Raw genomic sequence first — 26,624 nt, forward strand, 5'->3', positions numbered from 1 at the left:
CCGGAGGGGCCCAGGGCAGTTGTATAGTTCCACCCAGATCTCGAGAGAATTGGTTGATGAGATGGTCAGGGCAAGGATAGAACTGGTAGTGGGCCAGTTAGCCAATATCACTTTGCAGCCGACCCTGTTAGAGCGGGTCAAGGAGGGTCAGTTAGTAGATGTGCAGTTGCAGGAAAGTAGGCAACATGCCTTAGCAGGGACAGCTAAGGATTATTCTATTTCTGAGATAGGTTTGCTTCGGTATCAAGGGAGGATTTGTGTTCCGGCTGATGAGGGAATCAGGCGAGAGATACTGGACGAGTCACACACTACACCATACTCACTTCATCCGGGTACCACGAAGATGTATCAGGATCTACGGACATTATATTGGTGGCCCAGTATGAAGAAGGATGTAGTTGAGTATGTGTCTAGATGTTTGACATGTCAGCAGGTTAAGGCTGAGCATCAGCGACCAGCGGGATTGCTTCAGCCTTTGGGTATCCCAGAGTGGAAATGGGAAGATATTACGATGGATTTCGTAGGAGGATTACCCAGGACAGTTGGACTTCATGACTCGGTGTGGGTGATAGTGGACAGATACACCAAGTTAGCTCATTTTCTACCAGTGAGGTCGACCTATACAGTGGAACAATATGCAGAGTTATATGTGAAGGAGGTGGTTCGTCTCCATGGGGTTCCAAAGACTATTATATCTGACTGAGACCCTATCTTTACTTCCAAGTTTTGGGGAGCTTTGCAGAGAGCTATGGGGACTCAGCTAAAGTTTAGCACAACCTTTCATCCTCAGACTGATGGACAATCTGAGAGGACGATTCAGGTATTGGAGGACATGCTTAGGGCATGTGTGATTGACTTTGAGGGGTCATGGAGTAAGTACCTCCCATTGATCGAGTTTTCATATAACAACAGCTATCAGTCCACAATTGGAGTGGATCCTTATGAGATGTTATATGGAAGGAAGTGTAGATCGCCCATTCACTGGGATGAGATGGGTGAGAGAAAGTACTTGGGGCCAGATATGGTTTAGAAGACTAATGAGGCCATAGAGAAGATTCGAGCTAGAATGCTTGCCTCGCAGAGTAGACAGAAAAGCTACGCTAATCCTAAGCGTAGGAATGTGGAGTTCCAGGTTGGGGACCACGTGTTTCTGCGAGTTTCACCACTGAGAGGGGTGAGGAGGTTTGGAGTAAAGGGCAAGCCGAGCCCTCGGTTTGTTGGACCTTTTGAGATCCTGGAGAGGACCGGACAGGTGGCTTATAGGCTGGCCTTGCCACCGTCGCTATCAGGAGTTCATAATGTTATGTTTCTGATACGACACATGTACTAAGGTATGAGGACTTAGAGTTACAGACAGATTTGTCCTATGAGGAGCGACCAGTTCAGATTTTGGATCGGAAGGACAAAGTCTTACGGAATAAGACAATTCCGTTGGTGAAAGTATTGTGGAGGAATATCAAGGTCGAGGAAGTGACCTGGGAGTTAGAGACAGCAATGCGGGATCAGTATCCCGAGCTATTCAGGTAAATTTCGAGGACGAAATTCTCATTAGGAGGGGATAGTTGTAACGACCCAAATTTGCTAATAAGGCTTAAGGGCCTTGATTAGTGTGTCGGGAGGGCATAATTGGGATTAGAATGAATGTTATGGATTTAAATGCGTAAATATATGATTAATAGTGTGTTTATGATAATTGATGATATTATATGATGATGTGATATATATGTTTGAAATATATGCGAGAACCACATTATTATGTGGATAAGTCTACAGCCAGCGACTCGAGGCAATCCTAGGGCTTGATAGTGGGAAAAGTCACAACAGGGGCATTATAATTGACTTTGGACAAGTCAAGGAGTATTTTAGGTATTGGGTAGCAAGTTAGACTGTCGGGTGATGGAAATAAATAATTGGAGATATATTTGAGGTTAGGGAGTCTAGGCAGGAATATTGGGGTATTTTACTATTTTTTCCTCGGGGACGTTTCCGGCAGCCCGAGCTTTGGGATTAGTCTAATAACCTAAGAATATACTTGGAGGACTTAGAAAACACTAGACAGAAATTAGACCGACTCTTCCTCAGTCTTCTCTCTCATCTCTCTCCTAAAAAAGGAAAACACTGAAACTTGAGGGGGAACTGCTGGAACTAAGTTGTATCTTTGAGAATTGAAAGGAATATTCTGGAGGATTAGCTCAGGAACTGATCAAGGTCTGAGATAGAGCCAAGGTAAGCTTTGAATTTTCGTTTCTGAGGTTAGGAATTTAGAGAAATGGCTGAGTCTTAAATATCTGTGGTTTTGGCATTTAGGGTGGAAATTGAGGCTTGAAACTTTGAAGATAGGTCAGGGGACTCTTGGAGAAGTGATTATATAGCTGAGGTAAGGTTTAATTTAAAGTTTGATGGTTGAATTTGAGAGCTTTCATGGCTGGTTTTGAGTTTTGTGGGTTTGAAATCTTAGAAATTGGAATTGGGATTTTGGTGAGTGTTAGGCTGGATTTTTGGTTGAGTTGTGTTGTTTAAATCATTCTAATGTTGTTATTATTAATTGGTATTGAGTTGGGGGCTTTGGGATGGCTTAAGGTGAGGTTTAGAGATTGAAAATGGTGGTTTTTTTCTAGGTTCGAAGGGTCGGGCCGCGACATGGTTCTTTGTGAGCCGCGGCCCTTCGAGGCTGTTGCATGCTGAGGAAGGAGGGCGGGCTGCAGCATGGCCTAAGCAATGCCGCGGCCCTTACCTGTTTTTGTGCCTTAGATGGTTCTGTTTGGGGGCCATGCTGCGACATGGGTGGCCTATGCCGGGGCGCTTAAGGGATTTTGGGATTTTGAGATTTTAGGCTTGGGAATTTAACCTAAGGTACTCGGGATTGAATCTTTTACCATATTTGGTGAAGTTCAATGATCCGGGGACTAGAACTTGGTTCGAAAACTCATTTAAGATTGTTAATGGTATCTTTCATCATGGTTGTGACTAGGTGTTAAGCTAGGGCTCGAGGATCGGACCACGCTCAAGGAGTATCGTCCGTAGCTAACTCATCTAGAAGCTAAAGGTAAGAAAACTACACCCGCTTGAATATTTGAATGGGACTAAGGGCTCCCTGATATATATGATTGAAAGAATGGTATTATGCCATGTAAATTGTAAACCAACGGCCTAAGCATGCCACGGTTAACTTGTGCAATTGGTACGGCTCGGACACTGGTATCCGAGGATAGCTTATTATGCATTGAGCTCGGTTTAAGCGGGCCGGAGTCAGTGGGTTAAACAGAGGGTGCGACCTAAGGTGTCGACCCTAGTATTTGCGTTAATTGATTATTATATTTGGCTATGAATGTGATTAATGAGATTGTTGAATAATCTGAGTATAGTGGTGGTTACTTGTACCTTGAAGTGTGCTTATACGTTGTGGATTGAATATCTGAACATGCTTATTGGAATGTCTGTTTGATAATATTGTTTATGTTGTGTATGTTGTTTTCTTGCTGGGCTTTGGCTCACGGGTGCTGCGTGGTGCAGGTAAAGGCAAGGGCAAGATCGATCAACCTTGATTGGAGAGCTCTGCAGGGTGAATGTACATGTTAGGCCGCTCAACCGCCACGGTTGAGGAGATTACAGGAACGAGAGGACTAGAACCTTGTATTTTGCCTTAGTATGGATAATGTTTACTCTTAACTGTTGAATTTTGTAAACCAACTTTTAAACATTGCAAGATTTGGGGATCCCTTCTGTAAACTGTTTATAACTTATAAAATGTATCTTTTGAGGCCAAAATGTCTTTTAGCCCTAGAACACTTTAGCTAATGACACGTTTTGATTAAACGACTTGATTAGCAAGTCTCACACCTTTATAAATACACTGTGTAGTGGTCTTGGCTATCCAGGGCGTTACAATAAACATATAAAACATATAATCTATCATATTTTCCTTACCAAAAACGAGGATAGTTGAGAACAAGAATGGGATTGGAACACTCCTAAAAACCAACAGCAAAACCATGAGTATTTCTAAAGAATGAAGATGAAAAGAGAACTAAACCATCCAAGTAGAAACTTACCAAAAAGAACATAAAGTTTCAAGAAACTTAAACACCTAATCAAGAATCGTGAACAAGAGTTAGGATCTGAAAGAAAATAAAAGAAAACTAAATAACCGTGAAAAACTAAACTTAAGGATAAGAATAACTTGAATGATCTTATGAATTGATCTAAACCTCGATACCAAAATCTCACTATATCTCACTTCCCAAGTGTTTAGAAAAGCTTGGAATGATAAAGCTTTTAACCCAAAACCCAAGTATTTCTCTCTATAGTAACCTTATCAACTTGGAGGCTCTGAACAAATGTTTGAAGAATGAAGAAAATGGCTGAGTACTAGGTCCTATTTATAGAGTTCAAGGAGTGAAACTAACCCCTTTTAATTTGAATAAATAAATTAATATAAAATGAAAAATATTTGAATTTTCGTTCAGCAGACGCCCAGAACTCGGTCAAAATAATTCAAAGGCAAGTCTAAGTGGTTAAGTCTATTTGTAAAATTAAAATCACAAACTTTCAAAAATATGAGAGTTGGAGCCGATATATCGCCCCCTATAGGTGATATATCGCCTCCCCATATTCCCGAGCCCCGTTCGATCGTTCGTGGAAAGTCGACGTGTTTTCCGTATCTTCCGTAGGCGATATATCGGCCCCTATAGCTACGATATATTGGCATATGTTGATATATCAAACACGTATTTGCACTTTTTTTAGCATATTTTGAATTGATAAAACAACTTTGACTAAGTCTAAACATGATCCTAACAGTTTCTGGAAGGTTCTAGAGCTTCTAGATCTTTCTTTTATTTAATCTATTCATCAAAAATACTTAAATCCTTAATAAACATGATTATGACAAGTGTCACATTCTTAATAATTCTATCTAAACCTTAGGTTATAATGAATAATATATCTAGGACCAACAATATTAATCAAACCTTATGTTATAATTAATATTCTTAAACTATAGGTTAAACTTATAAAATCCATAATTGTTGCTATGAGTGTCCAACTATGTCCCAGCTTAAACCAAAATCCACAGAATCTAACATACTACAAACTAATACTATCTACTACTACTATCTAGCTAGCTAAGTAAATATTCTGGGACACTACAGCGGATGTAGCTGGAGATGATGACTTATTTAAGCATTAAACTCTAGGACGACCCAAAGCATTAGGGCTGCTTCAGTGCATGCGATTTTCATCAGTGCCTGGGCAGTAGGGAGGGCCATGGTATTTGAGATATAAGGAATGAGGTATGGAGCGTGAATGTCGAAGGGAAAGAAATGCGGATGACGGTATTCCCATTGGTGGGATTTGGTCAGGGCAGATACTCAGTAATTGGAACAGAAGAACCTCTAATAGTTCCTTGTCTACTAGTTTTGATAGCAAGGGGTATAGCTTACAGGTTAGCTGTCGGAACTGTGATGAGACCTAGTGAAATTATTTGATATGCAGCGGAAGCGGGAGATGCCATCTTGGAAGGCGTCAGGTAGGACACGTGATCTACATGGAATGGTTTAGTAGGTTAGGTCAGATTAGGGGTTACCCAGGATTAAAGAATGGGAGACTGGAATGTCTTGTTACATTCGAAGTCCGGGTCTAGTTCCTCAGAGGTGACCAGTTTACTTGATAGTCACTCTTGGTTGTATAACGAGCTGGAAGAGTTCGGTGTGCGTATCTCCCAGGAAAGATTCAGATATGAAGTATATGTCTCAAGGTTATTGTAAGAGGGGCTTGAAATATTAATACTGGTTGGGATAAATTGGAAACTTCTAATAGAAGAACTAGAGTACATATAGTAAGCGGTTTGTAGTGGAAGTGATTAAGCTTGTCATATGGGAGCTTTGATATGGGCTTGAGTGAGAGCTAATTTGTTAGATAAGGGACAACCCTGGGTTGTAGGGGACATCACTTGAAGTATATGAGTTAGACTGAATGGAAACTGAAATGGTCAGTAGGGATTCAGATGAGCATGTAAGGAGTTGTTGGGTACGCTTCCGGATTTAGCTAAGAACAAATTTGGTATCAGGGAGAGTACGAAGAATAATATTAGTTTGGCAGAAAGAATTACTGGTTCAGTTGAAGAAGTATCTGGCTTAGGGAGGGATTAGACGGAGCATCATATCGTGGGATTCGTTGACATTGCTTGTTAAGGATGAAGAGTTAAAATGCTCAGTTACAAAACAGAATAATGTCTTTAGGAATTGATCTTCGATCTGGTTATTCCTAGCTGAGGATCAAGAAAAGAGACATTTTAGGAATTATTACTTTTACCTAGTGGGGTGTGATGGGTTATTAGTACAGGTTCTTAACTGGCTTAAGCTTCAACAACACAGGTAAGTTCTACAAGCAGAGAGTACAAGAATGGTATGAACAAGTCACATCCAAGGTTGTCAAGGATGTGTTGGACTACTCCCTAGATAGAAGTGGAATGCGAACGAATATTACATTGGTGATGTTAAGACTGAAGAAGCAAGATTACATGTAAGGCTCCAGAAGGTGTCAGTTTCAATCTCGAAGGGATTAGGTATGAAGATATTCAATTTGAAGCCATAGAGAAATTACTGAAGAACGTCTGAAGGATAGGAAGCACAACGATACTGGTGAATATGTCATCTACTACATAAGTATCCTTGGAGGATGGTCGCATCAGAGATTAGAACGACAAAAGAACCTAAGGGTAGACTGAATGGGCAACTTTGTATCAGATTTTCGAAAGACGGAATAAGGATTGATTAATACCTTGTGGAATAGAAGTCCATGTGTAATGGATGGTTACAGAAGGGTAGTGTAAAGGACCTTGACTTTGTTTAAAAACATGAAACTGTAAGCGGTGCATCAAGTATGAGATGTGCCCAGATATGGACTAAAGGGATGATAGTTTGAGCCTCGCGGTAGGTGAAAGAATGGGAACATGGTTGGTATACAGAGAATATTAAGTTGATAGTGAAGGCATAAGCGTAAGAGATTTAAGCACTTGGTCATTTATAGAGGAATAACCCTAAGACCAGGATCCAATGAGACTTACTGGGTAATTCATACTAGTAATCCTTGACTGTACAAGAGGAAAATTAGTTTGGAGGTTGATCTCTTACTTGGGATGGTCTGTGTCAGTTGGATAGGATGCCATGGATTACATCAAGGTCAGATAAGGTAACAATTAGGATTGATATGGCGCCAGTGATGGGTTATGGATAGGTATGTGTCTCGATGGGCAATGAAATTCAAGAAGAGGATCTTGTGATAATGGTTAAGAATCCTACCATCGTAATATGAATTAAGAAATGAAAATCAGATGAGTGATCCGATGGAACCCAATGTTGAGGTGGAGATCCTAAAGGAACATTGTACTACCTCCATAAGCGTATTGTAATCAAGAAGTTTAAGTTAATAGTAAGATCTAATATTCTTATATTGAAAGGTAATATGGTATAGGAGTGGATCACTGGAGTGGACCACGTTAAAATACAAGTAAGATAATTGGACAAGAAAGGTTGTAACTCAGCAGATTGAGTTAACAAACTTTGGTTCAAGTGAACGAGTGACGCAGCATGATAAGTAATAGTGTCGGGTTGAGACCCTTAAATTTTCCAAGTTTTGGAAAGGAAATAAAGAACAAAGGGAATAAGGTTGGAACCTAGAATTATTGGTTGTCTACAAATAGAATGGCAATCTGAAGAATTAATGGTTATTTTAAAGAATTACACATTGAATGTGCAAGTGTCTGGGATATTAAGAAAATTATAGTCCTTTGATGAACAGTCACAGTGATGAATGTTGGCTTGCGGCTGAGGTGACACACCATAAGATATGGTAAGATAGGAAGCATGAAGTACTGGTTCTAGGTAAGGGAATGAAAGACAATGAGTATTATTGTTTAGTAATGGTACGGGGGAAAACCAATGAAGTTAAGAAAATCATTAAGGCAGGAGTATCTGCCTATCTAGAAGGACATAAGAGTTTGCAAGATTCAAGTATCAGAACACGAAATTCCAGAACGAGAGACTTGTAATTCTCCAAGCATTGCAAACAAGAAAGAGTATGATATTCTATGGAAGAAAAAAGGAGTTTGATTCCCGATTTAACAAGAGTTCTGAGATCATACCAAGGCTTAGGACGGGGGCCTACAAGTTAGCCTTACCTTGGTGTGGGTGGTGGTTTATGGGTGTTAGCGGTGCTAGTGACCAGATGGGAAATGACCGTTGATAAGATAAGCAAACTCTGGGGATTCAACTAAATTATTGGGCAAGGAAAGGCTAATGAGATTACAGTTATAAGATAAGATCTTATGGAACAAGATTGCTACTCTATGAAGAGTGTTATTGCAGGATTAAAAGTAAGGAATTGGACTCTGGAGTTATGGCCAGAGGTATGAGATTTGTTACCTGATGTGTGTTCGAATAAATTTTGAGGACTAAATTGTTATAAGGAGGGGATAGTTGAAAAGACCCAAAATTACTAATAAGGCTTAAGGGCCTTGCTTAGTGTGCTGGGAGGGCATAACGATCCTTTCTCTTTATTGATTTCTTCCTTTCCTCTCTCTCTCTCCTTGGTGTTTTGAAGTAAAGGAAAAAGGGCAGTAGAACTTAGGCATTTAACTGTGATTTTGGGAGCAAAATTGAAGGGAGGTCTCTGGGAAAAATTGAAGGGAAGGCTTGAAGAGTTGAAGCTAAGCAACCAAAAAACTCAGCTGGGAATTAGGCTCCAATTAGAGGTAAGAACCTTGCTTTTGATCTTTGTATTTTTATTGGGTTGTTGAGTAGATTTCTGAGAATTCAAGTGGCAAATTATTGCTAAGGTTTTTAATGTTTAAAATAAGTAGTTCAAGTTGAATATGACCTTTAACCTCTGGAATTTCTAAGCTCTTACTCTGTCTTTATGGTGTTTGGGTTTGAGAGTTTGAATATGGGTTTTGGGGATTGATTGGACTTTTTGGGAAAAATTTGGTTGGGTTCTTTAGCCTATGATGAGTATAGTGTAGTTCTAAGGTTAATTTTAAGTTTGAATGATGATTGGAGTTATTTTTGGAGCTTTGGCTCGGGAAAGTTCAAAGGGAGAAATCCAGAAATTTCCATTTCTGGTGCTAGCGTTGTAGCGCTAGATTGGGAGTGCTACAACGCTAGGCTGTGTTTCTGGGGGCTTTGGTTCCTGTTTGTAGCGCTGTAGCACAACCCTGCCTCCAGAACTTGGTTTTTAGGTACTCCTTAGGGTTTTTCTTGGGGGCTCGGAGGGATGGTTTCACCACATCATTTGGTGGAATTAGAGGTCCTAAGAGCGTGAGTTTGGTCCCAGGATTGTCTTTTGGAATTTAAACTCATCAAGGTATCATTTATGAATTGTGACTAGGTTTATCGCCAAGGCTCGGAGCTAAGGATCATGCTCTGAACCATTTCACATTCTCCGCTCGGAAATTAAAGGTAAGAAAACTGCACCCTATTATGTGGATAAGTTGGGACTACGAGTTCCCTATATTTGTATGAAATATTGTATGGTGGTATTGTGCCATGTGAGTATGAAATAAACGGCCTAAGAGTGCTGGAATAAACATTGGCGCACAAGGACGCAACTCGACCATAGGTAGTTGAGGTTAATTAAATAATCACTGAGCTTGGCCTAAGCAAGCCAGAGTCAGTGGGTTGAACACTGGGCTTGGCCTAAGTGAGCCGAAGACAGTGACTTAAACTGAGGGTGCAACCTAAGGGCATCGACCCTGTATATTGTATGATATGTTTACTGTGGTTAATTTGATGAATATGACATGTTGAATACTTGGATAATAGATTGTTGATTTGTCAACTATTATCACTGATTATGTGAATGCTATGGACAGCTAAGTGTTTGGTGATGTTTTATGAATTATTGATTATCGTTATTTGTTATGCTATAATTTTATGGTTTTCTTACTGGGCCTCGGCTCACGGGTGCTACGTGGTGCCAATAAAGGCAAAGGTATGATGGATCAATCATGAGTTTGAGAGCTTTGGGGGCGAGGTGTACATTGTTAGCTGCTCGGCCACCACGGTCGAGGGATTGTAGAGGGACGGAAACCTAAAATGTGCATTTTTCCATTAGAGTGGCCTCGATTATTCATAACTTTTGAAAAATTTGTAAATATGTTCTTTAAACCCCGTTTTTGGGATCCCGTGTACTAAATTTTTATTTTAATGAAAATTATCCGCTTATGACCAAAATATTTTAAACCTAACTTGTTTATGATTTTAGGATCACATTTTCATTTAAATGACTTGATTAGAAAGTTCTGCACTATTTTAAACACACAGTGTAACAGTCTTGGTTATCCAGGGCGTTACAGCTGAGCCCTAGGTTTGTTGGACCTTTTGAGATCCTGGAAATGATTGGGCAGGTAGCTTATTGATTGGCTATGCCGCCAGCTCTATCTGGTGTTCATAACGTGTTCCATGTATCAATTCTTCGTAGGTATGTGTCAGATACTACACACATGCTAAGTTATGAGAATTTGGATCAAGATTTGTTCTATGGAGAGGCCAGTGCAGATTCTGGATGGAAAAGATAAAATTTTGAGGAATAAGACCATTGCTTTGGTGAAGGTGTTATGGGGGAACAACAAGGTAGAGGAAACGACTTGGGAGCCAGAGTAGGATATGCAGGATCGGTATCCTGAGCTGTTTTGGTAAATTTTGAGGACAAAATTTCTATTAGGAGGGGATAGTTGTAACGTCCTAAAACTCCTAATAAGGCTTAGTACCTTGGTTAGTGTGTTGGGAGGGCATAATTGGAATTATGTGCTTTTAATTTAATATATATGTGATTATGTGAATTGTACGAGTTAAGTTATGATATGACTGTTTATGCACGTTTATGTGTATTAAGTAAGCTTAAATACCCGCTCTTGTTAAAAAGGGGCATTTTTGTAATTTTGACCCATTAAGGGTATAGTTGTTATTTCATATGCTATGTGTTTGAGACCACATTATTATGTAGATATATTTGAGATATTCGGCTCGAGTCACTCCTTTTGAGCAAAATAACAGAAAAGTCACAATAGAGATATATGCCGAGCTTGGGTCGAGCCAAGGGGTATTTTGGGAATTTTAATATTTTGGGGGGTTATTGGTAAATGAAATTAATTGGTGAAATTTTGGTGTTTGATTGCTTAGTGGATTAAATTTGGAATTAGTGATGAAATGTGAGGCTTATTGGGAATTTAGGCAAAATGACCAAAATGTCCTCGGAGTTGCTTTTGGAAGTTAATTGAAGTTACGGGCAAAATGGTCTTTTGAGTGTTAAATAGATAAAACTGAACCCAAGTGTTGAAGCCTATCTCATAAACATGTACAACTCTCTCTCTCTCTCTCTCTCTCTCTCTCTCTCTCTCTCTTTCTCTCTCTCTCTCTCCTATCTTTCCTTCTTCAAGTGGTTTCGAAAAAAATATTAACTAAGCTTGGAATTTGCTCTCGAGTTTGAGGAATTGGGAAGGGAAATTTGAGTTCCTGGAGGAGGATTAGAAACTGTCTAAGGCCATAATCAACTTGGATTTTTGGAATTTCAGAGGAGGTAAGAGCTTCTCTCTCTGTTCTTCATCTTCTTTGTTTTGCACTTGGTGTTCTTGAGTAGATTCTAAATTCTGAGGTTGGTAGGTGGTGTTTATGGGTAGGTTTAACTTTGAGATAAGTTGAGAAACTGAATTGTTGACTCCTATGCATGTGATTATCTTGAGTTTGAGGTTAATTTTCAGTTTGGAGGGAAGCTTGAGTTTGAGAAACTCAAGATTTTGGTTTTTAATATTTATGGGATTTTAAATACTCTAAGGTTGTTTCTGGGTTCTTTTGGCATTGGGTTATTATTGTTAGATGTCCCAAAGGTTTTATGCTTATTTTGGGTACTCAATTTTGAGCATATTGCAGCTTTGGGTCGAATTTTCCTTCTTTGGGTTGGAGAAAACGCAGAAGGAGAAACCCAAAAAAATTTGGGTTTGCGTTGTAGCGACCCTGCGCTAAGCAAGGGAATTCATGGGCGTCTCTGTGTTGGTTGAGTGCCCCTGTGCTATCACTATCTCAAAAAAAATGGTTTTTTCTTAGGTTTTGGGAAAAACTTGGGGGCTCGGAGGACGGTTCTACAACCTGATTTGGTGGAATTGGATGTCCCAAGAGCTAAGGAATAGTCCCAGAGTGTGTACTCGGGATTTGTTCTTAATGAGAATACTACTTATGTTGTGACTGGGTCTATCGTAAGGCTTGGGAAAAAGGGAGTCGTGCTCAGAGTCGTATCGCTACTTGCATTGGACTTGAGGTAAGAAGACCGGAACATGCACCAGGATAAGGGAATTGGCCTCGTGTTGTAGAATATTGTTATAATCATGTTTGAATATTTGGTTAACTATAAATCTCTTTGAACTGTATCTGTTTGTGATATATACATGGATCATATATGTTTGTACTTGTCTGGAATGTTTGGCTAGCAAGCCATAATCGACAACAAGCATGTGGAATGTAGGCGGTTATGGCAGGGTCACTCAAGGAATGCGGTATGCACTCGTTTGGCATAGAGCCCGCGTAATTGAACTATATGTTTGTTTGGGTTTGCTTATAATTGAAAAGAATGCTGATTATGATTTTTATTCTATTGATTATTTGTTTTTATTTAATTCGGGGTGCTATGTGGTGCAGGTAAAGGCAAAGAGAAGCTGGAGCAGCCATGAGTTGGAGGGTTCTAGGGTTGGTGCGTACATATGAAGCCTGCTCGACCGCCACGGTCGGTATTTCTCGTGAGGAACCAAGATTTTACCCTGTTTTCTGCTTAGGCCAACCACTTTTATACTTTTCTCACATTTGTATTCCACTTATAAAATCTTTTTGGGATCCCGTGTATAAACTTAAACTTCTTAATGAAAAGTATCTTCTTTGACCAAGATTTTTAATACCTAACCATTAGTTAACTTTAATCACACGTTTAATTCCAAATGACTCGCTTAACGAGTTAAGCACTATTTTTAAACACACAATATAACGGTCTTGGATTAGTAGGACGTTGGGTGGGGGTTGTGATTAGTACTCAAAAATATCATTTTATTAGTATTAAATTTTAAAATAAATTAAGATTCTTTATTAATATTTTCATGGGTTTATTGTAATATATTTTATAATTGAAGATATTAATTTTAATTTAATTTGTGTTCAATTTTCAGGAAATAAAATGTATTTTGACATAAATAAAAAGAAAGAAGAAAAAAAATTATAATTGAAGAAAGAATGAAAAAAGTGGCATTTTTTGAAGACACTTGTTGAACAGCCCAGAGTGACATGTGGCAATCGCTGCCACCATCTCCGCCGAAGCCTACGCACGCAACAAATATCCCACCAGTAGGTGCCACTTCCCTGACATGCGGGCACCACTCATCTGACGCACAACTGCAACACCTGCCAGCTTTCTATCACTTTTTGCCGAGCCAGCCAGTGTGTGCCACATGGCCTCGATATTCCCTACGCCCAAACTATTTCTGCCAAGTCCACCAGAAAGAGGCACATGTCCGAGTTTGTCTCCCACTCCACCAAAAACTTTTTCAGCAAAGCCAATCTCAGCTTGACACGTATCCCATATTGCATCAGAAAATTGAAGTCATTTTCCCCACTTTCTATTACATGTTTTTACTAGTTTTTTGAGCAAATTTTCTCTATAAATAGGACCCAAAAGCTAGTGCAAAATATCAGTTTGGGGAAAGTAGAATTTTAAAGGGAAATTACACTTTGTCACTTTTTCTTTCTTTAATATTTTTGAGTGAATATAATGCCTATTATAGGCTAATTTTCTCATTGGCGAGACTAGATGTAGCGTGTTATACCCAAAAATTGGAGATCAAATGACGTGGCAATAAAGGTGACAAGTAGCAGTGCATGGTCAGTAAAAGACACATTAAATAGTCAATAAATACATTGACTCCTCAGAGTTGTGATAAAGTGACCCGGTAGACTGACGAAGAATTTGAACTGCTTGAAAGATGTCATAACCAAGCCAAGTGCACCTTGGTCCTAGGAGGCTAAGGAGAATGCATCCTAGGAGGCTAAGGAGAATGCATCCTAGGAGGCTAAGGAGAGTGCATCCTAGGAGAGCTAAGGAGAGTGCATCCTAGGAGGCTAAGGAGAATGCATCCTAGGAGGCTAAGGAGAGTGCATCCTAGGAGAGCTAAGGAGAGTGCATCCTAGGAGGCTAAGGTGAATGCATCCTAGGAGGCTAAGGAGAGTGCATCCTAGGAGAGCTAAGGAGAGTGCATCCTAGGAGGCTAAGGTGAATGCATCCTAGGAGGCTAAGGAGAGTGTCCTAGGAGAGCTAAGGAGAGTGCATCCTAGGAGATCTAAGGAGAGTGGTCCTAGGAGACCCCAAGGATGTGGTCCGAAGAGAGCCCAAGGGACCTTGGTTCGAGGAGAAGTCCAAGGAGATTGCCTCGGACCTATCCGAGGTGAGATGCCAAGGAGGTTGCCTCGGACCACCTTGGTCCGAGGAGAAGCCAAGGAGATTGGTTCGAGGAGAAACATGGCATGCTAGAGGAGAGTGCCATGTTAGAGGAGAGAAGTGCATGTCCTACCACCATGCACATGTTCGACCAGCACTTGCATGGGTGGTCAGTAGGAGGTGGATCAACTAGCTAGAGGAGACTAAGTCAAGATTCCCATAAACAACTCCAACAAGATATGCGGGAATCTCTCATTCTTCCCACAAATGGGGGGTTTGTTACATTTTGAATTTTGAATGTTTTTTTATAATTTAAATGTAATAAATATAATAAAATATCCCGGTTCTAGGGGATACCGTATGTATGACCTTAAACCTATAAATAGGGGGCTTATGGGATGAGAGAGGGGCTTCTTCTGCTTCTTCTTTCTAGAGAGAGAAAATTTGGGTCTGAGTATTCTAGAGAGAGAAAGTGCTCATATTTGAAAGGATTCTTGTATTTTTGCAATCTGTACTGAAGAAACTCAATTGGCTCAATCCATCTGATCTTGAGTACAGATCTATAAATCACAACTCTATGTGGATTAGGCTATTACCGACAATCGGGGCTGAACCACTATAAAATCTCTTGTGTTATTTACTTTTCTGGAATTAAACTGTTTGTGTTATTTAAATTCTCTTGAAGGTTTGTCGTATTTGACGTTCTCACGTCGTTGGCTAAAAACACAGTCACCATAGCGCACCAATTTTTTTTTATATAATTATTTAAATTTTGTGCTTTATTTTATTTAATTATTAAGTGTTGTGAATTATTTTATTTATTTGTTTAAATTAATTGTTAGAATTGTTTGGTAGAATTTTGTGAATTTAATTGTTGCTTGTTTTTTTAATATGTGAATAATTGAGTTTTGATTGAATGCACCAAGGTGCATGGTAGGTAGTGATACACCTTAGTTATTGAGTGTGTGCATGTGCATGGTACACTTGTGTAGAATTTTCTACACACTTTATAGTTTCCTTATATTAGATTTATTTAATTATTTAATTGAAAAAAATATAAAAAAAAGGGAAAGGGAGAGTGTGAACGTATGAGCATAGTGGGAAGGTGAGTGATTTTATTCCTATTTTATTTGGCAACTAAAATGAAGACAATAGCTATAAAGGAAATGGAGGTTGTCATCTTTATTTTTCTACCAATTAATATAAAATCAAATAAAATTAAAATAAAAGAAAATAGACACAATTAGGAAACTTACCAATTTTTTTCCTTAGGCTATTATGGTTAGGTTAGAATAAAGAGGGAAGGAAAAAAAGAAGAAGAGAGCATTATGCTCATTTGGAACCCACGACTAGAGAGAGAGAGAGAGTGGACGTGAGAAGTTAGAGAAGGAGAAAGAAAGGAGGACGAAGAAGAAGGTCTTGGAATGCCATAGGTATGGTTTCTTGTATTGTTGATGTTTTTTTTATTTTCTAAGTCTAAGGTTTCTTCCCCCCACAATCCTAAGATTTTTTTGTTCTCATTTTCTTATTATGGGTTTCGAAAACCCTAGGGTATTCAAGAGTGGTTGCCATTTTCGGTATTGGTTCTATCAAGGAGGTAGTTGATCCCTAAACCTTGTGCTTAATTTTTTTATTTATTGAAAGGATTTTGAAGTTCTGATGCCTATTTTATTCTATGGCATGTGTTGATTTGAGATATATGAATATAATGATTGTTGATATTTTTATGCTTGTGTATATGTAGGTTTTGGCCTAGTCTTAATCTAGAGTTCCTAATGTTTTTTTTTTTTTTTATATATTGATAAATACATTTATGAGGTTGAATGTTTTGACATGATGATTTTTTATTATTCTATGTTCATGATAATGAAAGGTTTTGTCTTAAGCATGTATAGGGATCTTTCTTGTATAATTGGTATTTAAATTTTGTTAGATCCATGTTTTAGGATCCTATGTAAATATTGGCATGGTAATTAAAATATAGAATCTTGTGATCTTAGAAGCATGCCTATGATTTAATTGTCTATGTGATGATAGGAATTTTTCTTAGAATAACAATATGATGATAGTTACATGCTAGGGTTTGTGATTTATCTGTATAGATTTAAACATGTATGATTATTGTGTAAAATTTGTGAAGCATGGTGAAAAAAAATGGATTCTTGATTTGTTAAGCTTGTTGATTTTGATGTTGAAAAGATTTAGAATATGATGAAAATAATGTATTTTTGCATGCTTAAATGATTTTTCAAGTGCTATGATGTTTGTTTAGAAATTAAAGGGAATTTTAATAAACATTGAAGTTGTGTTTTTACTCAAATAAATACCTTCATAATTTTTTAATATATTTTTAGAGAAAATATGAGATTTTAAATTCAAGATGGTGACTTTTGAGAGTGTATATTGTTGCTGGGATTTTTGGTAAAATATTGGAAAGTCTTTTTAATTGAAAGAAAATTTGTGTGTTTTTGAAATAATATAACACCTAAACTATATAGATATTAAAAGTTGTATTTTTATATGTAACCATGAGTGTTCATTTTAATAGATATGATTTTCTTTAAAAAAAATGTTGAGATTAATTCACTTGTGATTTTTAAATAAATTAAATGGTGGCTAAAAGTTTAGTTTAATAAATTAAAATTAATTATTTTATTATCACATATGAATTTATACTACATAAAAATTAAGTCCTAAAATAATACAAACAAAATATATTTTTCTCACATCAAAGTTTTGTACAATTTGGACATCAGCCATTAGACATGAGAGGTCGATTCTCCTTAAACCGACTTAACACATGTTCATAAGTCAGTTTACACAGAACCGACCTATCATGTATGTCCAAGGTAAGCATGGGAGGTCGGTTGCGCGAGAACTGACCTACTATGTGGACATGGTAGGTCTGTTCTGTGTGAACCGACCTCCCATGCTTATAGAAGACATAATAGGTCGGTTCATGCAAAATTGACCTACCATGTCCTACCTTGCTGACATGGTAGGTCGCTACTATGTGAATCGACTTATCATGTCTCATTATAAGAATTTTAAAATATATTAATTTATTTAAACTATAAATATATATATGTATATGTAAGCTATAAATATATATATATATCTATATATAAAAAAATATACTTATTAATATTACATATATTATAATTTTTGAAATATAAATAAATTAATAAACTATTTGTAATTAAAACAAATTAATTTCATTTTTTATAAACAAGAAAATATTTTAATTTAATAGTATTTATAATCTAAAATACAAAAACTTTATAAAATAATTTAGAGTATCTCTTTAATAATTTTTTAGATGACATGGTAGGTTGGTTGTGTGGGAAATGACTTCTCATGTGACATGGTAGGTCGGTTGCGTAGAATTGACCTACCATGTCATTACAAAAATACATTATTAAAGATACTCTAATTTGTTTTATATTATTGAAATTTTAAAATATATTAATTTATTTAAACAATACATATATATAATTTATTTGGGTATGAAATAAGTATAAAAAATATATACTATTAATATTACATATATTATAATTTATGAAAAATAAATAAATAAATAAATTATCTGTAATTAAAAAAAATTATTTAATTTTTCTAAACAAGAAAATATTTTAATTTAATAGTATTGATAATTTAAAATAAAAAAACTTTATAAAATAATTTAGAGTATCTCTTTAATAATTTTTTAGAAGACATGGTAGGTCGGTTGTGTGGGAACTGACTTCTCATGTGATATGGTAGGTCGGTTGGTAGGTCGGTTGTGTAGAACCGACCTACTATGTCATTATAAAAATATATTATTAAAGATACTCTAATTTGTTTTATATTATTGAAATTTTAAAATATATTAATTTATTTAAACAATACATATATGTAATTTATTTGGGTCTGAAATAAGTATAAAAAATATATACTATTAATATAACATATATTATAATTTTTAAAAGATAAATAAATTAATAAATTATCTGTAATTAAAAAAATTTATTTCATTTTTATAAACAAGAAAATATTTTAATTTAATAATATTTAAAACTTAAATTAAAAAAAATTATAAAATAATTTAGAGTATCTCTTTAATAATTTTTAAATGACATGATAGGTCAGTTGTGTGGGAAATGACCTCTCATGTGACATGGTAGGTCGGTTGTGTGGTAAATGACTTTTCATGTGACCTGGTAGGTCGGTTGTGTAGGAACGAACCTACCATGTCATTATAAAACATATTATTAAAGATTTTTTTTTAGATTATTAGAATTTTAACTTATATTAATTTATTTAAACAATACATATATATAATTTATCTGGGTATGAAATCAGTATTAAAAAATATACTTATTAATATTATATATATTATAATTTTTGAAATATAAATAAATAAATTATTAATAATCATAAATTTTAATTTAATTTTTATAAATAAGAAAATATTTTTATTTAATAGTATTTGTAATTTAAAATAAAAAACTTATAAAACAATTTAGAGTATATTTTTAATAATTTTTTTAAATAACATGGTAAGTCGGTTGTGAGGGAAATGACTTCTCATGTGACATGGTAGGTCGGTTATTTGAGAATAGACCTACCATGTAATTATAAATATATATTATTAAAGATGCTCTATTTTTTTTTAGATTATTGGAATTTTAAAATATATTAATTTATTTAAACAATCTATATATATAATTTATTTGGGTGTGAAATAAGTATTAAAAAATATATATACTTATTAATATTACATATGTGTTTAAGTTTTACATCAGTTCTAGAATAGACTTATCATGTTGCATCATAGGTCAGTTGCTAATGGACTGACTTACCATGTTAAAATTAGGGCATTGAAAATAAAAGCCCAAATAAATTTGAAGTATCTCGCGTATTATTCTTCTTCTTCACTGTACACCTCGCGCTTTTCTTTCTTCTTCATTCCTCTAGCAACCCAACCCTCTCCTTCCTCAACTCCGTTCACAACAGCGACTTTCACCTCAGCTCCGTTCGACAGCCTCCTTCGTCGTTCACCAGCAGTCTTCAGTTATGTTAGCCTCTTCTTCAATCACCCCATATTTATTCATATATATATATATATTAAGGGAACTGCTTGATTTCATGATTTACTATGCTTGCCTATTTAGCATTCTATACCTACACAGATTATTTTCCTATTTCTGAATATTTATCTTCCGATTTCATGTTATCATAAAGAATAACATTGTTCGTCAGTATATGTATGTTTACAACTTGAAACAATCTGTTACTAAAAGAAGTTTGTTTAGACCTTCCCTTTCATTCGTCGATTTTATCTCGCATTTTTATCCAAGTATGAGCCGTAGAACTAGAACTAGTTTTCTTGTTTCTGTGATAGAATGATCACATGAAAGCAAGAGAGTTTTTCCCATAAGAAGCTTTCGAAACAGTGCCATGCCCTAACTTAAGTATTTGTTTTTTTTTTTTAATTTCCATATTCACAAGAGGAAACTAAACTAAAAAATTGGCATCAACTTATCGATGAAATGTTGCTAACAAAGCATATTTAGTCACCTCTTATTACAGAGGAGCAACTCTAATAAGTCTTATTTTGTTTAAAGAACTAAGTAAATTACATCCCTCTAAGAAGTAACTTGGATGATATTATCATCTGGTGTTTTCACGGCAAAGTAAGAAGCCTGGCCCTTGAAAATAGTGTAGTTATGAAATAATTAAAAGCGGGTTGTGGTGACTACCCAATCTGATACCAAAAGAGACTTCGACTTTTCCCATAATGGACCAAAAACCCAAATAAAGAGCAGGTAAATGCACCTTTTCCATATAGCTTGGGTTAAGCTTTTTACAAGAGACTTGAGGAGTATAAATAATCCATGTGATTTGTCTTTTCACATAAGGATTCGAATCATGTCCATAGCCTCACCCACACGTTTAGCAAAATAATTTTTATTTATTTTTTGGTTTTAAAAGACATTTTTCTATTCCATGTTACTCTGCTGCTTAGACTTGTCCTTGTAAATATTTTGGCTGTGGAAGAAATTTGAGTTATAGATGAAACATTTCCTTTTTGTTTCATGATCTTATCTCAAAAGTTCAAACTACATATCATGAGAATCAAAGCATATATAATGATTGTGACACCCCACGTCACTATGGCTGCTTTCTAGAATGACAACTGGCCCTACAAACCAAGAAAAATCTTTCCAGCGTGCTTTGTCCTCACTCGCACACTTCCTGGGAAAACTTCCCAGGAGGTCACCCATCCCTAGATTACTCCAGGCCAAGCACGCTTAACCATGGAGTTCTCAAGTGATGGGCTACCGAAAAGAAGATGCACCTTCCTGATATAGGTAGTACCCATCAATCCATTTAAGCCCTCTTCAACTGTGTAGTCCCATACCTACACAGTCTTAGAATCATTACACTTGACCTTCCCCAGGCGGTGTGGGATTGCATAGCTTACCCAGTCTTTCCCCTTACGGATCACGGGATTCTGACTGTCACAATCACCCCCCCTTACGGGCCCGACGTCCCCGTCGGCCACACTTCCGGCTGGGTCAAGGCTCTGAGACCATTATGTGACACCCCACGTCACTATGGCTACTTTCTGGAATGACAACTGGCCCTACAAACCAAGACAAGTCTTTCCAGCGTGCTTTGTCCTCACTCGCACACTTCCTGGGAAAACTTCCCAGGAGGTCACCCATCCCTAGATTACTCCAGGCCAAGCACGCTTGACCATGGAGTTCTCAAGTGATGGGCTACCGAAAAGAAGATGCACCTTCATGATATAGGTAGTACCCATCAATCCATTTAAGCCCTCTTCAACTGTGTAGTCCCATACCTACACAGTCTTAGAATCTTTACACTTGACCTTCCCCAGGCGGTGTGGGATTGCACAGCTTACCCGGTCTTTCCCCTTACGGATCACGAGATTCTGACTGTCACAATGATGATGTTACCTTCATGCTTGATGAATATAAAGAACAAAAAAATAAAATAAAATGGAAATCCTCTGCCACTTTTTCATCATATTTTGAAAGCTTTTATTTCCCTTAAAGCCATCAACTTTTCATATGAGATATCAAATAATGTACTTAAAATAAAAAAACTTTAAACCTTCTTGACCTAAAACTATCAACATTTTTCCTATTATGCTATAACCTTATTGATAGCTCAGCAGTCTTTCAAAGGAGTAGATAAACATTACTGTTAGATTCAATGGGTTTAAAAAGAAAAAGTAGGTATAGAATGCTAAATAGGCAAGGTTAGTGAATCATGAAATCAAGCAGTTCCCTTGAGCTTCTTAGCAATGCCAGCAAAGTACTTCCCCTAATGAAAAGCTTGCTGTAGCTCTAACTCACATGGTTGTCTAGTGCCATCCTCAGCAACAATAAACTCCAAACTTAATTACACCTTAGAGAGAGAGAATATATTTTGGATTTTTAATAATATATATTCATTATGACAAAACAAGTTCACCCTTAGCAATTAATGAAAATTGAGTGAAACTAATTATATATTTATATATATATGTATATTAAAGTGTGATATAGATATAGTAGTGGTCACACTGTTGATTGCAAAGAAAGAAAGAAATAAATATGGCTAACTCAACTCCATGGTTCCTCACCTAGGCAGCCATTGTTTCACTCCTAACCACCATGACCACCATTCGGCCACCACAACCACCACCCTCACCACCATCGGCCTCCATCCGTGACCACTCAAAGTGGCACATCCATACACGGCTAGCCACCATTCTCAATCTTTAACCACCACCAAACCATCTCAAATCTTAATACCACATATATTAAACTATCTCAACCCCTTAATGTATGTTTCTAGTCCCAAAACACTAATTAAATCCATACAAAACAGCCCACAAATTCATAGCCAATCTAAGAACATAAATGAAAAATAATCAGTACCGTAAACTACGAAGGAAGTTCACGAATTTGTACCGACCTATTGTGGCTGGTTTCTTGTGGTTCCTTCTTCTCCCCACTTTAGTCCACAATGCTATGGACGCAACCAAACCATTCCACAAGAATTTCGTACTCAGAATCGAAGATAAAAATCACCGCAAAATAGGTTCGGAATTACGTGTTTCCTTCAAGAATACTCAACAATTTATACACATGATACAACGTGCTGTGTGAGAATAATATATAATATCTTTATTATGTTTATTGTTTTAAAAATCACCTACAATATATTGGTAGTAGAAATATTTGGTCATATTGTTTTTTATTTATCAACTAAATTATTTCGCTACTATAATTTGGTAGGAAAATATGATTATTTGCTACCAATTTTATTTGGTAGCTAAAAGCTTAGTAGCTAAAACTCTATTTTCTTATAGTGACACTAATACAAAACATGTTCATGCTTGACTTTCTTTTTATATATAATAGATTATATATATATATAATCTGACGATGCTTAACTAATGTATAATTAATTTTAATGTTCCTACAGGCTCCAATTAATTATTTTTCTTGGTTATTGTTAATTGCCAAAGGTAAGTATGTTATCTTATTAGAGGAGTTTGAATATCTTAAATATTCATCCATAGTGAAGTAGGTTATGAAATTAAATTTGTATGTTGCGGTGACAATGGAATGTTGAGAATTTGTGTGTTTTAGTGAAGTAGGTTTTGGAAAATTTATTTGTGTGCTGTGGAGATATAAGGAAGAAACTTATTGTGTGTTGTTTAAATTGTTTGATTCTTTGTTGAAATATGGTTAGGTCACTATTATAAGGGAAGTGTTGCCCGAATTCATCTAGAATTATGTTTTATTCTCTTATATTTAAATTATGTTGTGCTTGCATGGTTCATTTGGCAATGCATTTTGTTAGAGAAGTAAAACTATGTGGGCATGTATGTTTTCATTGGATGTATCCATTTGAAAGATTGATGAAAGTTTACAAAGGTTATGTTAGAAATCAAAATCGTCCAGAGGGTTGTATAGTTGAGGCTTACATAGTAGAAGAAGCGGTTGAATTTTGTACTGAGTATATTACTGATGCAAAAGCGATTGGTATTCCCGGAAAGACAATGAGTGAAGATGTTATTGGAAGAGGCCTCAACAATGGAAGGCTTACCTTAATAAAGAAAGAAGACTGGGATGTTGCTCATTGAAATGTTCCTGAGAATACAATTGAAGCTCAAGCTTACATAGAGTAAGTATTAATATTATGTGAAATGATATCTAAGCAATGATTTATTGTCATAATAACAATATTCTTAATTTCAGAGAACACTTGGAATATCTTCATCGTGAGGATCGAAATAAATCAAGAAAGTGGATTCAAGATTACCACCATCGGACTTTTCATCAATGGTTTCGTGATAGGGTAGCTTATTCTAATTACTTCATTATAAGTATACTTAGTTTTTAAAAATAACTATATCAAAATCTATAATTTATTTTACATTATGTAGATTCAATCTGAATTGAGTATGGAGTTTCACAAAGTATCTGAAAACTTTAGATGGATTTCATTAGGTCCGACTATAATGGCAATTAAACATGATGGATTTTTCGTAAATGGTTATAGATTTAGTACAAAAGCTCGTGATGATGTTAGAGTGACACAACATAGTGGTGTATGTATTGTTGCAAAAACTCTTCAATTTGCTTCAGCTCGCGATAAGAAACCATTTTATGGAGATATGAAATTTTATGGAGTCATTGAAGAAATATAGGAGCTTGATTATCGTGATTTTAGGATGGCAATGTTCAAATGCAATTGGGTAGAAGAAAAGTATGTTATATCAGATGAGTTAGGATGTACTTTAGTGGATCTCAATAAAATAGGCCATAAAGAAGAATCATTTATATTAGCAAGTCAAGCAAAACAAGTATTCTATATTCAAGATCCATCAGATTCAAGATGGTCAATTGTACTTGCATCACAACCAAAATTCATAGGTGATGATGATGATGATGATGATGATTATGAGATTGGAGAACATCAAACTTTTGAGAAAGAAATTGGAGATATCAATGAATTTGAGGGAATCGAATCAATAGTTGGACCATATGTTCGAAGAGATTGTGATGGAATTTGGATTGTAAGTTTGTATTTAAAATATATTTTCTTTTATCGTTGGCACACTTGGTGCCTAATTGAGACTAAAAGCCTCAATAACAAGAGATCCTAGGTTGGAACCTTCGAACCTGGGTCTCACCCTAATTCCTAACCCCCATAACCACTAGACCAAACCTAGTGGCTTTGTATTTAAAATATTATTATCATTTGTTTATTTTATTTACTAATCTTTATACTTGTTTTTTCTTAATAGGATCATGGACCGTCCTGAAGAGCATCCCGAAGAGGAACTTGAAGACAATGCAGACGAAGGTATCGAAGTAGAAGAGGCTGGTAATGAAGACCCTACAACAAAGAAGAATAAAAGTAGGCAGACTAAGGGGATAGTGCGATTGGCAAAAATAATTGCTGACAAAATCAAAGGAATAGAGATAAATTTAAGGTTTAACAAGAGAGGGTAATCAATTAAAACTCCGGAGAGAGAGTTACAATGCTATTTGGGGATGCAAGCAAAGTCAATGGTGTCAATTACATATGATAATTGGCATGATGTTCTTGCTGCATATGTGGAGCCAAGTTTCATGGTCAAAGTTCTGATGGATTTTGAGATATTAGGCCATGAAAATGATTTATATATCTCACAAGAAGATATAGTCCACGTTGGCTTAATGGAAGAGATTGGAGCATCATGTGTATCGTTATATATCAGGTATCAAATATTTTAAAAATAATTATAAGTTTGTAGATGACGTATTTTATAAATTTAACAAGGATATATATATTTATGTAGAATTTTATACTTCCAATTAGTGAAAAGAGAGATCAGTCACTTTTTTCGTTTTGTTGAGCCAGTTTGGTTATCAAATGTTGGATCCACTAAAGAAGAACGAGTTGAATGGGTATCAAAGCGTATGATTGATTGAAATCCAGGTTAGATGTGGTTGTTGCCATACCATAAGGGGTAAGTTTTTTACTTTAAGTATTTTGTTAGTGAATATATATAATATTAATAATGATTTGTTTTTGTGTTTTTGTTAGAAAGCATTGGATGCTTATAATAATTGATTTTGATCACCAATTGGGCTATTTCCTAGATTCTCTTCACAATTTTCCACCAGATGAAATCAAATCTCTCATTTCTCGGTAAAAATCTAACCAATTAACTACATACTCTTAAATTCATTTAAAAATTAACAACATCTAAATGTTTATGTTTTTATTGCTTAGTGTCTTTCAACATTTACGCACAAATAATGCGAAAACTAAGGATGTCGCGTGGAGAATTGTTAAGTGTCCTCATCAACCATTACAAACAGTACAATGTGGATTCTATGTTATGAGGATGATGAAAGACTTTGTGACAAATGAGATTTCAATGCGTTGGCTAACTAGTAACGTAAGTGAAAATATTCATTATTGAAGTTCTAGCTTTATCTTAATATTAAGTATATTAATTCAACTCATGCAATGAATGTTGTTTTAGTGTGGCGGGAAGAACTCTTACACAAAGGATGAGATCAATGAAGTACATGAAGAATGGGCACAATGCGTCATGGATTTGATGAGTACTACATAAGTCCACTAACTTTTGTTAAATAGACTTTTAATGAGATATACTAACAATGTTAACCTAGACTTTCTTGAAGATATGCACACTTTTGTTGTCTAACTATAGTTTACAATGCTTATATGAGTCATTTTGTAATTAACTTAAGACTCGCTATTTTGGATACCTAGTTCAAATTCTAGTATTTTATATTACTATGATATCTATTTTGTTTTGTTCAGTTAGTTTGTATAAAAAGCATGGTTTTTTTGGGCATAATACACTTTTTAATAAAAAAAACACCATAAGTCAGCTCTACTAAAACTAACCATAGATGTCTACAGCATAAGTTGGTTGTGAACCGATTTATCATGTTTTACACCAGAAGTCGGCCTACCACATCGACCTACCATGTCTTACACCAGAGGTCGGTGTGCAACCGACCTACCATGTCTTACACCAGAGGTCGGTTTGGCACCAACTGACCTACCATGTTTTTACATCATAAGTCACTGCATAGGAAGTCAGTTTTCAACTGACTTATGAACAT

General features: G+C 36.0%; 1 protein-coding gene across 1 annotated transcript; it reads left to right on the forward strand.

Annotated features, from left to right (window-relative positions):
- Window positions 1-24,787: 24,787 nt before the first annotated feature.
- LOC133802082 (uncharacterized) lies at window positions 24,788-26,250 on the forward strand. The gene is made up of 5 exons (XM_062240328.1): window positions 24,788-25,237; window positions 25,381-25,489; window positions 25,567-25,671; window positions 25,756-25,924; window positions 26,012-26,250. The coding sequence occupies exons 2-5, from the start codon at window positions 25,464-25,466 to the stop codon at window positions 26,102-26,104; spliced, it is 393 nt and encodes a 130-aa protein (XP_062096312.1). The 5' UTR covers window positions 24,788-25,237; window positions 25,381-25,463; the 3' UTR covers window positions 26,105-26,250.
- The last annotated feature ends 374 nt before the right edge of the window (window positions 26,251-26,624 follow it).

Source organism: Humulus lupulus, chromosome 9 (genome assembly GCF_963169125.1).
Source record: "Humulus lupulus chromosome 9, drHumLupu1.1, whole genome shotgun sequence".
NCBI lineage: Eukaryota > Viridiplantae > Streptophyta > Magnoliopsida > Rosales > Cannabaceae > Humulus > Humulus lupulus.